At 41.8% G+C, this 15,000-nt stretch overlaps 1 protein-coding gene across 3 annotated transcripts in view; it reads left to right on the top strand.

Moving 5' to 3' along the window:
* The window catches only part of LOC311062248 (ankyrin repeat and IBR domain-containing protein 1-like), a 63,833-nt gene that overhangs the window by 10,369 nt on the left and 38,464 nt on the right, over nt 1-15,000 (top strand). For 2 of the 3 annotated variants that reach the window (XM_084081129.1, XM_084081127.1), the window contains exons 2-3: nt 3,279-3,437; nt 6,630-6,912. In XM_084081129.1, coding sequence (XP_083937255.1) covers nt 6,725-6,912 — 188 coding nt within the window. In that variant the 5' untranslated portion in view covers nt 3,279-3,437; nt 6,630-6,724. Of the gene's footprint in view, nt 1-3,278; nt 3,442-6,629; nt 6,913-15,000 lie in introns of all 3 variants that reach the window. The other variant, XM_084081128.1, reaches the window with a different exon arrangement.

Below are 15,000 nucleotides of genomic sequence, written 5' to 3'. Positions count from 1 at the left end.
GTGTGTGTGTGTGTGTGTGTGTGTGTGTGTGTGTGTGTGTGTGTGTGTGTGTGTGTGTGTGTGTGTGTGTGTGTGTGTGTGTGTGTGCGTGCGCGCGCGTGTGCGCGTACGTCTATGTGACAGCTTTTGCTTAATTTATACTTGGTTGCGCGCTGATGTCACGCCCCGGAAAGGAAAAGCCGATCTACAAGCACCACGAGCTTGTAGATTGTCTATTTTCAGTGCGCGATACCATGTCTTTTTAGGGGCTTTCCTTTCTTTTTTTTGTTTTTTAAAGACGGGGTGCCGTGATTTTCAGTGATTTTTTTCCCCCTAAAACATAATCATCAGGTATTATGGTTATACTAGGAGGAAGATTTTTTTCAAAAAAGTGTACAGAAATTGTTAAAATTATGTTTTTATGTGGACACGCCTCCAGTTCATTAAGTATACCTGGTTCTCACCTTAGCACCTCCTCCACCACCTTAGCACCACCCACCTGTCCTAGTCCCTCCTCCTCCTCATGCCCACACCTGTTGTGTTATGATAATGAGGGTGAGGGTATGGTTTTACTATGTCACTAAAGTGCTGTTTCTCTATTGGCACGTTTGACCCTCAAGGTTTCAGCCTCCAGGTAGATAGGTTAATGTATGTTCTATAACATCATAATTTACATCTGCAAAGTAACTAGTAACTAAAGTTTTCAAATAATGGTAGTGGAGTAAAAGTACAATATTTTCCTCTGAGATGTAGTGGAGTAGAAGTAAACGTATTGGAAATTGGAAATACTCAAGTAAAGTACAAATATCTCAAAATTGTACTTAAGTACAGTACTTAAGTAAATGTACTTAGTTACTTTACACCACTGCAGAGAGTAGAGAGAGTGAAACAGAATTGGTACAGAGACAGACAGACTACAGAATCAGATGCTGGCAGGCTGCTGCTAGTGCTGCTGCTGCTGCTGCTGCTGCTGCCGTAGCTGTGATTCCTGTGATTCTTTCCCTCCGAGCGACACAATAAAACTAGGTTGGTCTGGGCAGATTAGTGTCGCGTGGTTTGACTCACACACACACACACACACACACACACACACACACACACAGACAGACACAGACACACAGACACACAGACACACACGCATAGACAGAAAGACAGATACACACACACACACGCACGCACGTCTGGGATATCTACAAGTAGGGCCGTGTTTATGGCAACTCAGGACGCTGAAGTAACTAAGTTTACAGGCTTTATGGAATGCATTGATTGAACACTTTGGGGGAATTCACACTGTTAACCACTTAAACCCTCAATACTTAGGTTGAAAATGGGTGAAGTTATCCTCTATCTTCATATAATTGGTAGTCACACTATTAATGCTGATGATAATATGGCAGTGGTTTTCAACCTTTTTCATGCAAAGGACCCCTAATTATAAAACATGCATTAACCACTTTAGCCCTATTTTATACCTAGTCTATTTAAAAATAGCAGATCTACAAGTTCACAACGCGTCGCATCTTTTAGATCTGCTATTTTCAAAACATTTTAGTACTTTTACTTTTGGTACCAATACTTTTGTACTTTTACTCAAGTAACATTTTGAACACAGGCTTTTTACTTGTAACATTTTACTTGTATTTTTATATTGTGGTATTGCTACTTTTACTCAAGTATGAATATCTGAGTACATCTTCCACCACTGCGGCGCGACGCGACGTGAGCTTGTAGATCAGCTTATTTTCTGCGCACGACACAAAGTAGAAAAATCAAGCGTTTATAATATCCTCTCTGCAGACGTAAAGTCCATTTCCTGCTGTGGCCGTATATCGATCTGCCATTTTATGAACCGACTGACAAATCAATGGCCTGGATATTATTAACCCGCCCCTCCTTGCTCTCTTTCTCTCTGTTTTTTTTTTTATTATCTCTCTCTCTCGTCTTTCTGTTTTTTTGCCCCTTCTGTCTTTCCTGTAAGATATGGCCTCACAGCGCATCACGCTGATCGATCTGTATGGACCCATTGATTGATTGATAGTCTCTTAATGCCTCTCTCTCTCTCTCTCTCTCTCTCTCTCTCTCTCTCTCTCTCTCTCTCTCTCCTTCCATCGCATCCTTCCTTGGTCGTCCTCTCATTCTTTATTTGTGTTGTTTATTCATGTGTTGTTAACCAGGGACAATGCGCATTAATCAACGTTTCAGTTTTCACATAATATGTAAATCATTGGTTCTCAGGGGTCCCCCAGGGGTCCTTGAGGGACTTTCAGGGGGTCCCCAGCTAAATGGTGGATAGTTAGGAACCAAATGGACCCTTATGGGTCTGTAACTCTGAGAGTGTACAAATGGAACCAAATGGACCCGTTATCCATTTGTACACTCTCAGAGTTAAATTAACATTGATTTTACCACACTATAAATGTGTGTCCCAGAGATAGAAATGCCATTAAATGGGGGTCCGTAGCCCTAATGCATGTCAAACTGGGGGTCCTTGAAATCAAAATGGTTGAGAATCACTGCTAGAGCCGTAAAAATCTTCTCTTATGGGGGTCCCTGAGACATAACTTTTCTAATGGGAGTCCGCGGGCTACTAAGTGTCAATTTGGGGGTCCTTGACATGAAAAGGTTTGAGAACCACTGATGTAAACGATCCAGAGTTACCAAAGAGCTAGTTTTCATCTAGTCCCTGAGCAGGTTGTTAGAATTGGTGATTTTTATCTCACTCAATACAAAACATAGACCTATCAATACATGCAATACAAGTAAACACACTGTAAGTACAAAAGACAAAACAATTACAATATAACATTCTATTGTATTTATTTCTATTCTTCTATCGCTCATTCCTGCTTTCCCATCCTCCTCTGCTCTATCTGTTCATTTCTTTCTCTGTTATAGCTCCCAGAACGTTCTCTAATTTGATCATGTTTGTCTTCAGAACGTGCTCTGTAGTAGAGAAAGTCCTTTTGCACACACACACACACACACACACACACACACACACACACACACACACACACACACACACACACACACCTGTTGAAGTGGACAGGTGGGTGCTGCGAGGAAAAAGGGCAGACCAAGTAAAAAAAGAAAAGCTTAATCTGAAAGACAATTTTATACAATATAGAGGGGGTCCCTGCTTCATCTCTCTCTCAGCTAGGGGGTCCTTGGCCTGAAAAACGTTGAAGACACCTGCTTTTGGAACATCCCAATGATTTTTACCCCCGTCTCTCTACCGTCTCTGTCTGTGTCACTCTCTTCCTCTCTCTCATCCCTTTCTCCTCTCCTCCTCTCTGCAGGGAAGGAGCGATGCAGTGAACCATGAAGCTCTAAAACTCTACGACCTGCCGTGAGCCGGGGAGGAGGAGGAGGAGGAGGAGGAGGAGGAGGAGGAAGACGGGAGGAGACAGGAGGAGGTCATCGGCAGGCAGGCGTCGCTCGCCGCTCCCCGTAGGTAGGTAGGTGTTACGATCAGGAAACCGGATGGAACCAGGTCCAACCAGTGGCGTGCACAGACATTTTGAGGGGCAGGTGCTCAAGTAAATTATACTCTTTTTTGTTGACTTGGTCTGCTCTTTTTTTCCCTCTACACCTATACCTCTTTGCCAAAAATAGCCGATCTACAAGCCCACAACGTGGGCTTGTAGATCTGCTATTTTTGGCTAAACTTCTCCTCAGAAAAGGGATGCTAGGTTTCGAGTGGTTATGGTAAAAAGAAAAATCATATCACATAGAAGATTTGGCGGACCCCCTGTAGTAACTCTGAGGACCCCCTAGGGGTCCCGGACCCCCTGTTGAAGACCCCTGCTGTAAAAAAAAAACTGGGGAAAAAAAAACGTTTTTTTCTCTTTTTTTCAAAAGGGCACTTCTGGTCAAGAGGTCAAAGGGCAGGTGCTCTAGCACCACCTAGAGTCTATCTGTGCACGTCCCTGGGTCCAACATTGAGGAACCGGAATCGGTTTCCATCACATTTGGAACAGTTTTCATCACACTGTCAGAGCTGGCATGTGGACTCACAGTGTTGTGCCTGAACTCGTTCAATGAACTATCGTTCAATGAACTTTTTCATGTTTTGGGGCGAACGTGAACTGAACGTATACTGTATTTCCGCTAGATGAACGTTATTGTGAACGCGTTCATTCTGGCGTTTGTGAACTTCGTTCAAGAGTGTGCCAGATTTCCAAGAGCCTTCCAGGCGAAAACCCAGCTAAAACACACCGTAAACAGGCCTTAACACTTCCACCGCCAGAGGTTAATCTCATAATGTACTCACCAGTGCCAAGGTTTGATTGTTGTTTTTTGTTTTTTTCACGTCGCCATAGACCTTGTTAAAATCCGTAAGATTGAGCTGTGCACTGTTTGTTTACATCGCAGACATCTGCCTGGTTCGAGCAGTGAAGACCACGTGTCAAACGGGGCATCCATGTTGTAGTTAGAACGGTTTATGTTAAACAGTGATGACCGAGGAGAAAAAAGTACAAGGAGAAAATGGAGTTTTAGTGTGCGCTTTAGAATGGAGGCCAAACTGGATTGCAAATAGTTCCGTTTCCGGTGGTGTTACACTGAAATGGTCCTTGTCGAAAATTGAAAAAAAAAAAAAAATTTTAAAAAGGGAAAATCACCCGGACCGTAGGTCTACGCTCTCGGCACTTAACAGTTGGATTTAATGGACCGTAGGACTACGCTCTTGGCGGTTAATGTGTTAATATGTAGCGGAAAACTACCCAATCTGGCAACAGCGTGCTGCCTGTCACCCCTGGCTGTCGCACTAACAAATGCGTCATCACAACAATGCGGAGCCGGCGAGCTGCTACTAGTGTGGACTGAATGGGCGGCAGCAAAGCGTCATGGAAATGCCAGTGTTCTGAGGGCTGTCCCCTCAATGCTAATGTAAACCCTGGTTGGATAAGGTCATAAGGATTCAAAATTGGATACGAAGATGAATCTGACACATAGTTTTCAGTGTTAAAACGGATAAAATAATTGCTGTCTGTGGTGAGGAGAGGGGGCGGGATTAATGGACTGTGACATCAAAATCCACGGGCCAATAACAGCACTTTATTTATTTAGCCTAATTATTCAGAAAACCCCAGACCACAGAACATTTTTTTGGGTGTAATTGAGGTCAGAAAAAATAATAATATATATATATATCAGGGGTCGCGCTAGGATTTTAATCTGCCGGTCCCAATGTCCGGAAGGATTCAAATTTATCGGACATCTGACAAAAATAACGGTCATAATTATTTGTATGCATTAATGACAAGCAGGTGCGTAAATACAGCATAACAATTAGGCCTACAGCATTATATTTTGGATTGAGCTATTTGAACATGAACCATCATAATATACACATTTTATATAGCAGGGTCATCTTACACAAATACATTAATTACCTACATTACCATTTGCGCATGCTGCGTGCGTAATGGTTTCTCAATAATCAATTGCGTTTGTATGCATTTTCTAATCAAAGGGCACTGCACAAAATTGGGCATTTCAGATGAATCCTTCATAACGTGGCTCAGCTGACCTGTTAGGGCAATAAATTATAGACCACTACTCAATCACAGGAGGTTATACTGTATAATTAGACAGTGGATGCGGTCCGTGCGTCTAGTTGGGACAGCCGTGGGAAAGTTGATGAGTTGTGAGAATCTTGTCGTCTCCTCATAGAGCTATTCAGTTCAAAGTGGTAACGTTTTAACGTGTCCACCTCATATAGTTAAAAATAGGTCCACGATTATGATTAACGTCATGTTTCACCTCGATGCCATAGTTGCAGTAGCCTATAGCTGTTGTGAAGAGTATTTACGCATCTGTGTTAGATTTCATCTTCAACCTGCACTGTTGTTAAACTGTAGGGCAATTTGCCAACTTTACTCACAAGTGCCCTTGTATTAGCCTAGTATCTGTGACATATTCTAACTAGTAATGACACAACTTGTGTGTGACTGGCTGTTAAATACACAACTTTATATAATGTAACTTGTAACCGGACCGCGGACTGCCGAGACCGCTGGCTACGCAGCAGCAGCAACAACTAGCTCTCTTCTTCTTCCTGTTGTACCTTCACAATAAAGTGTCTCCCATTTACCGCCCAATGCAGCACATTTTACACTGGTTATTATTAACAGGAAATAGGTGTAACCTAACAGCGTGTGACAAACTCTTTTCTTTCTACGTCTAGTACGTCTCTCTCTCTCTCTCTCTCTCTCTCTCCCAGAAACACACGCACGCTAGAGAGAGAGAGAAAGAAAGAGCGAGCGAGCGAGCGAGAGAGAGAGAGCTTGCAAAGCAGAGGATTTGAAATGTGCCTAATTTTGCGGTGATAATTAATGAACAGCCGTGTCATTATCAACCGGTCAGGATGTCCGGAGAGAGTTATTTTTTCCGGTCTTTGTCATAAAAAAACGGTCAAAACCGGCAATTATCGGACTAACGCGACCTCTGATATATATATATATATATATATATTAAAAAAAAAATATATATATATATATATATATATATATATTAACTGTTCCCTTAAAAATATAATATATATTTTTAAGGGAACAGTTAAGGAATCGGATCGTTAAAATTGAATCATTAAGGAACCGGAATCGTAAAAAAAAATCCTAAACGATCCCAACCCTCCCTATAGGTAGCGAGGGGGGGCGTCGACACCGGACCACCGACCACCGCTCCGAACCCCGGGCCCGGTTCAACCACCGCCCCCCTACACAGAGCTGAAGCTGTTGCCATGGGCAACACGGCCACCAAGTTCCGCAAGGCCCTGGTGGGCGGGGACGAGGTGCTGGCCTGGCAGCTGTACGAGGGAAACCCCCAGTTCCGGGACGGCCTGGACCCCAACGCCTCGTACGGCGAGCAGTACCAGCACAACACGCCGCTGCACTACGTGTGCCGACACGCCATGACACGCCTGCTCAGGTAAACATGACAACACAACACGCCATGACACGCCTGCTCAGGTAAACGACAACAAACAAAACAGAAACCATGTTTTTAGAACAACACAATACTGCCTCGTCATAGTTGGTACGGTGACTGCATACGTTGTCAGATACTTGAAATGTGTCCTTATGTTATCATCACTTTACCCAAACACAGCTCAGTGGAGTTAGGTGGTTTTTGACCATTAACCCATTAAGACCTGGAACTGTGTCATTTTTAGATTTGAGCTAAAAAGCATTATTTTACACTTTGGGCTATTCAAAAATAGCAGATATACAAGCTCGTAGCACGGCACCGAGTGCCGCGCTACGAGCTTGTAGATCTGCTATTTTTGAAAAATCGTGAAAATGTGTGCAAATCTTTGAATATATATATTTTTAAAGCGAACATTTTTAACTCAAATCTTTGCTTCTGGGGGGTCCCTGGAACAAGATATTTTGATGGGGTCTGCAGCCAAATACATATCATTTTGGGGGTCCTTGACATGAAAAAGATTGAGCACCACTGATATAGAAACATACGTTTTTCAGAAAACTGTTGAGATTTAGGAGACTTCTGGCCATAGTCTGGATACAAGACACACATTAACCACTTAAGACCTGGAACTGTGTCATTTTTAGATTTGAGCTAAAAAGCATTATTTTACACTTTGGGCTATTCAAAAATAGCAGATATACAAGCTCATAGCGCGGCACCGAGTGCCGCGCTACGAGCTTGTACATCTGCTATTTTTTAAAAATCGTGAAAATGTGTGCAAATCTTTGAATATATATTTTTTTAAAGCGAACATTTTTAACTCAAATCTTTGCTTCTGGGGGGGTCCCTGGAACAACATATTTTGATGGGGGTCAATATATACATATCATTTTGGGGGTTCCTTGACATGAGAAAAGTTTGAGCACCACTGATATAGAAACATACGTATATCAGAATACTGTTGAGATTTAGGAGACATGTAGAATCGGCTTCAGGTCTCAATGGGTTAACCACTAACAGTAATACTTTGTCATACGGCGAATAGCGAAAATAGCTGACCTACGTGCTCGAGGTTGTAGATGCAGCTATTTTTTGCTATTTTGGACTGAACTATTTAGAATGTTCTTTTTTTTTCCTCACCTATAATGACTTGCCCAAAAATAGCAGGCGGTGAAAGAATAGCCATAGTAAAAATGCAGGGTAAATGCACGAGATACTGTAGTATATGGAGGGGAAATGTAACCTAAAAACAGCTGTGCAGCTGCTGTGACCTCGTTATGCGGCAGCACGAGTCGCACAATGTTACCTTGTATGTTCCACTGGGGGAAGCATATGTACAGTGGTGGGAAAAGTACTCAGATATTTTTACTTAAGTAAAAGTATCAATACTGAAATACAGAAATAGCTCCGTTACACGTAAAAGTCCAGAATTCAAAATTTAGAAAGAGTAAAAGTACAAAAGTATTGGCATCAAAATGTACAAAAAGTACCAAAAGTAAAAGTACTAAAATATTTGAAAATAGCAGATCTACAAGCTCACAACGCGTCGCGATGCGACGCGTTGTGAGCTTTTAGATCGGCTATTTTCAAATAGCCTAGGTATAAAATAGGGCTGAAGTGGTTAATGTATGTTTTATAATATAATAATTTATATCTACAAAGTAACTAGTGACTAAAGTTTTCAAATAATTGTAGTGGAGTAAAAGTACAATATTTCCCTCTGAGATGTGGTGGAGTAGAAGGTAAAAGTATAGACATTTGGAAATACTCCAGTAAAGTAAAAGTACCTCAAAATTGTACTTTAAGTACAGTACTTGAGTATATGTACTTAGTTACTTTAGACCACTGCTTGTATGTTCCACTGGGGGAAGCATACATACTGTACATACAGTACAGGCCTGGCTGAAGAACACTGCATGTCTACGCAATATTATACATAGAAGCTACTAATAATTTCATATGTGGACAACATAACTGGAACAGGAAGTAGAGGATGGAAGACAAATGAACTGCTCTCACTGACACAGAGCAGTGTTGCCAAGTCTGCTTATTGTAAGCGACTTTGGGCTTGTTTTTTTCTGTAAAGTCATGTGTAAATATTGGTAGGTCTGGGATGTTTTTTTTTGGGGGGTGGGGTCTTGTTTCTTAACTCTCTCAGTGCCAAGCCCCGAGTTATCCCGAATATTTTCTGAATGCCCTCAGTGCCAGAACGAAAAATCCAGAGTTTTACTTTTTTTAAAAAATATTATTATTTATTAAAAAAAAAAAAAAAAAAAAACAGAACCCAAGATATCATTATCTGAAGATTTGCAGCTCCATCCACTCTTTGTTTGACTTATAACTGAAAAAGGCTGTATCTCGCTTCCTTTTTACTTTGAAAAAAAAAATTTGCTGGCAGTTTAGAGAACATATTTTTTTATTTCATTGGCACTGAGAGAGTTAAGTGTAGTTGCTTATTTGGGCTTCCCTCCTAATGCTTTTTAAACCAGTGCTTCTCAAACATTTTCATGTGAAGGACCCCCAGATTACTATGTATTTGTTAGCGAACCCCCATCTGAAAAATGTTTTTGCCATGCAGGGAGGGACCCCTATTTTTTTATGATTTATTTTTGGAAAATGGAAAAAGTAATTGAACAATCACACCCAGTGTGAAGTGAGCGGTGATATTTATGAGTTATTAATTTCATCATGCGTCTCGCTAGCCAATCACAGCACGTCCTGCGAAGTGACGTGCTTACATTTTTTACATTATTATTAATTTCATCATGCGTCTCGCTAGCCAATCACAGCGTGTCTGCGAAGTTTGAAGTTAATTTCATCATGTGTCTCGCTAGCCAATCACAGCACGTCCTGCGAAGTTTAGCCAATGGGCGTGTTTTCCACAGCATGGCGTCACAGCAAAAGACAAATTTTCACGACGGAAAGAAAAACTTTCGCCACGGATGGGTCCTAAACCCTCTTATAGGAGCGGTTGCACCGCTCAAAAAACACGGCAATGACAATATCAGTCACCAGAACCAAGGACGGGTGTTTTCAATGAATCCTTAAAAATTATGTTTTTTTAAGGATTCGTATAGGTGGTTTGTATCGGGTTTGCTTTTTAAAATTTTGACGATTATGAAGTAATTGTGACCGGCTTACACACACGCACGCACGCACACACTGGGGCAGGGCAAGATACCAACCTCTCTATTATGAATAGAGATATGAATGAACTCAACTATTATGAAAAGTTCAATATTGACACATTCATTCGGCAGCGCAAATGGGTGAAATTAATTCACCCAAATAATCTCTGTCTCATCGCGTCCCCCTGTTCCTGTTACATGGGATTAAAGGAGTAGTCCACCCAAAAAAAACATTACTTATTTTCTATCAATTACACACCCCATGAGGCCTCGAATTCATGGAGATTTGTTTTTGTTTTTGTCGCATTCGTGGGCCAATAATGTGATGACCGGGTCGTCGGTCAGTAGGAGACTCGGTCATCACATTATTGGCTTCGGAATGCGAAAATTCCATGAATTCAAGGCTTCATTCATGGGGTGACTAATCGATAGGAAAAAAAAACATTTTGGGGGTGAACTGTCCCTTTAAGCCACCAGCTCCTCTGACTCAATAAGCCCCCCTCTCCCCTCTTCCTCTTCCTCCTCCTCCTCCTCCTGCCCTTTCTCCCTGTGTGATTACAGGGTCTCGGAGGGAGGAAGCCACATGAAAAGGCCAGCTAATTATCTGTGTGTGTGTGTGTGTGTGTGTGTGTGTGTGTGTGTGTGTGTGTGTGTGTGTGTGTGTGTGTGTGTGTGTGTGTCAGAGAGAGAAAGAGAGAGAGAGAGAAAGTGTCTTTTCTCATCCTCACTCTGACCCACACATTTACTGTGTCTGCGCTGCAGTTAATCTCTGCTCTATTTAGGGGTCACTTCCCGTTTATACACCTATATTAGTGATGGGATGATAATGGTAATTATCATTCATGGCGATACAAAACGCTCACAGTAATCATATCGCAGAGGTTTTCATCTATCGTGAAAAATCGTCCTTCGTCCTACACTGGACCAGAGGTTGGCTCTCTTACCTTGTTATGCCTAAACTAAAGCCTAATCTTATTAGACTTTTTTACATTTTATTTTGAAAAACATTTTAAACTAGAAAATGTGCTCCTCGGAGCACAAGTCTCCGCCAGCAAATATTGGAATTTATTCCAAGATTGGAACTTTGATGATAGGCGTTGCGCCTTTGCTTCTTCATCAGTTTGCAGACAATGATTAGCTTCTTCAGTTTGCATGATAAGAGTTAGTTGCACTGTGTCATCAACTGTGACTGGAATGTACTGTTCTTGATTAATCCTGTCTAAGCTATTTATATTACGTATTGTGATGACACCAGTGTGTCTACATAATGTATTGCTCCGCCATTTCTCAGCCATTTCGTGATTATTCCTGTCTTACCTCACTTTGAAAGACAAAGACTCTTTCAAAGTGACACATCTATTTATAGGCCGCTATACGTCATGCGTCTCACTAGCCAATCAGAGCACACTCTTTCAACGTATTGTCACGTGAGGCTTGACCAATGTTAGCTTGGCCGAGGGGGGGGGGACGGAAAGTGAAAACATAGTCTCCTGGCGGAGACAAATAGTGGAAATGAAATGATAAAAAATGCCTAATGAGATTAGGCATAAGGGATAAGGCAAGATAAGGATAAGGTAAGAAAATAGAGCCCCAAGGGCCCTATTTTCACCGGTGTCTTACCCATTATCCCCAAACTTCCTTGCTATTTGTTACTATTTTTTTGGCTTATGTTTCCCCCCCCCAGAATATAGATGCTGAGGTGCAAGTGGTTAACAACTAAAAGTGGCATTTTAAGAGTTTTAAGCATAATTGCGATTAAAGATAAAATCTTTAATCGCAATTATTTTGGCCACAATAATAGTGTCATGAACTTTTCATATTGTCCCATACCTAACACCTACTGTAGGGTGAGAGAGAAGACACACACACACACACACACACACACACACACACACACACACACACACACACACACACACACACACACACACACACACACACACACACACACACACACACACACACACACACACACACCACAATGCACTGTCTCTCTTACCTTGGGAGTGTTTTCTCGGCGCTATGATCTAATTATATCCAGAAACAGCCACTGGAGGGTTGAAGACAACCTTAGTTTGTTTTCCAGGATTTACCCAGTGGTCTGGTATGCGGGGTTGGGGGGGGGTGCGGGGCATGTTGAGGAGTCAATTGCAGTACAGAGATTGGAATGGGGGGTCGAGGGTGGGTGGGGTTGGTTGGGGGGGGGTTAATTAGTGATTATTGCTGTGCTGGTGAATGGTCTCTCTGTCATTAGAGGGAGGCTGCAGAGACCTGTGTGATTGTTGGGGGGGGGGCAGCTATTTAGCCCACTGAATGAATGTAAAATTAATGTAAAAAAAGATTGTCTTTTTTTCAGAAATTCGATTTTCCGATATTGTTCAACTTTTTCCAATTCAGATATCAACCGATGCCGATATATGCATTCTTTTTTCACTTAAACTAATGTCGGGTAACAACATCACATAAGGCATTGACACTAAGGGTTGCCCTTAGTTTTCTAAGGGCAGATTTCTGTCTAAACACCTGAACGTGGCCAGAGCTCTGTCTTCTGATAGTGGAATGTACAATAAGAGCACTGTTAACCTATAATGTGCTGTTTTCACTGTCGCTACACTTAAAAATATAAAATAACAAGTTTGAGCCCACAGTCATTTTCATAGCTATGTAGGTATTTGGCATAAATAATTACATTTTCTATCGCACAGCTCCAGAAAGTAAAAAAATAAGTGTTCAATTGAACGGTAATTCAAAGTTTACCTATCATTTTATAATGGACGATTTACTTTTCGGGCAAGTGGGCATGACCTTTGGGCAAGTAGAACATGACCTGTACTTGCCCGACGGGCAAGTGCCTCTGAGACCTTAGTGTCAACCCCTGTATCTCCTGTCGTGGAGTTAACACATTATGCCTAATTTTAGCTGCATTCATGCAGGCTCAGAAATGCTGAAGCCTACAGCAGTTCAACTAATATATACAAATTTAATTTAATTTTCTTACCTTTTTCAAGTAGTCACAGAATATTTATCTCCAGTATGATCGTCCCCTGATCGTCCCCTGTCGTCAAAGTCCTCCTTGGCAGTGAATGAGGTCATATCGGCCGACATCTCTTTATATTTCTTCTTTAACACCTTGAAAATGTTGTTTTCATTGTGACACCGATAAATAGGAACTGAAGGTATGCTATTTTCAGTATGAAATGTTGGATAAGTGGTTAATTCATTATGGATTTCTTATTTCTTTGTGGTTCTCGGGCAGACACCAAATTTAATCTTTTGTATCTGGAGCTGAAAAGTTTTGGGAATCCCTGTTCTTCTGACGGGAGAGGGTGGATAGCATGAGGAGAAAGGGACAGGAATGGAGGAGGAGAAAAGAAAGGATGGATAGCATAAGGAGGAGAAGGGACGTAAACAATCAGTAAAATGGAGAGGTGGACAGAGAGGTGGACAGAGAGGTGGACAGACGGACTTAACATTTACTGTTGCTGTAGAACTGCAGCCACAGCTGAGCTGCCACATTCATCAACCGGCTTGTGTGTGTGTGTGTGTGTGTGTGTGTGTGTGTGTGTGTGTGTGTGTGTGTGTGTGTGTGTGTGTGTGTGTGTGTGTGTGTGTGTGTGTGTGTGTGTGTGTGTGTGTGTGTGTGTGTGCCTGCGTGCGTGCGTGCGTGCGTGCGTGCGTGCTATTTCCACTTAAACCCTATATAATGTACTTTGTTGTACGTAAGGTCACATAGTGAAAATAGCCGATCTATAAGCAGTGCTTGTACATCGCCTATTTTCTCCAAATGTTCACCTATTATGACAACAAGCCCACAACAGCTGGGATGCTAGTATGCATGCACTCTCTCTCTCTCTCTCTCTCTCTCTCTCTCTCTCTCTTTGAATTTCGTCTTTGGGCGAAAGTTGGCAATGTATTTAAGTAGAAAGAAACAAATGGATGGATGGCAGAAGGTGTGACTGTATTGTGATTTTCTAGAATTAATTTGGGGCACAAAATATTGTTCATATAAATAAATACTATACATTTGTTTTAGTTTCTTTCACAAATGATTGATGTTTGTAGATGTTGTTGCTCTAACTCTCTAGTGAGGGGTTTGCATTGTAGTCTGTGCTCGTCTTCTTGAATGAGCAATTTTATTTATGAATAAATGAGTGGTTAAAAATCAATCTCTCTCTCTCTCTATCTCTCTCTCTCCCTCCTGTATCCTTATCTCTTTCATATCTCTTTCCTCCTGACCTCCTGACCTCCTTCTATCATCTCTCCTCCCACCCCTCTCTGTCTCTCTGTCAATAATTCCTACTCCTTTTCTCAATCCATCTCCCTGCCTCCCTCCCTTCCATCCATCCCTCCCTTCCATCCCTCCCTTCCATCCATCCATCATCCCTTCGTCTATCCCCACATCCACCCCTTTCCTTCCATCCCTCTGTCTCTTCCATCCTTTCATCCATGCCTTCCAGCCTTCCCTCCATCCATCTGTCTGTCCATCATGTTCTTGACCACGAGGTTAAAATGTAATTTAACATAGCATGTTGTTTAGACTGATGCTAGGTTCATTGTTTAAAGGTCCCTGGTACTCCCTCAAGGACCACTGGTTGAAAACCACTGCTATAGATTACTGAGGCACTACACTGTCTCATTCTATGGCACTGCCGTTCTATGTATGTGTCCAGGGGTTGCATTGCTCATGGGACGGCCTTGCATGCCGTGCTAGAACCTATTTGACCAGGAGCATGTGCAGGCACACGCATAGATTTAAAGGACAACTTTGTTTTTTTTACAACTAAGGTTTATATTTTAGCTTGTAATTAAAGTAAATAAAAGATGAGTATTTGTTTTTGTTCATTTAGTGCTTTCTATAGTCTTAGCAATTTTCGCGATATTTTTTACAGTGGGCGGGGGCATTCTGTCCGGTGGCTAAATATGCCTTTTTTACACAATAAAAAAGGTCCTGTCGTCTTTG

The sequence above is a fragment of the Gymnoscopelus microlampas genome (assembly GCF_963454915.1).
Source record: "Gymnoscopelus microlampas genome assembly, chromosome: 15".
Lineage (NCBI taxonomy): Eukaryota > Metazoa > Chordata > Actinopteri > Myctophiformes > Myctophidae > Gymnoscopelus > Gymnoscopelus microlampas.
Note: the sequence above shows the minus strand (reverse complement) of the source record. Positions and strands in the feature narration are given on the sequence as shown.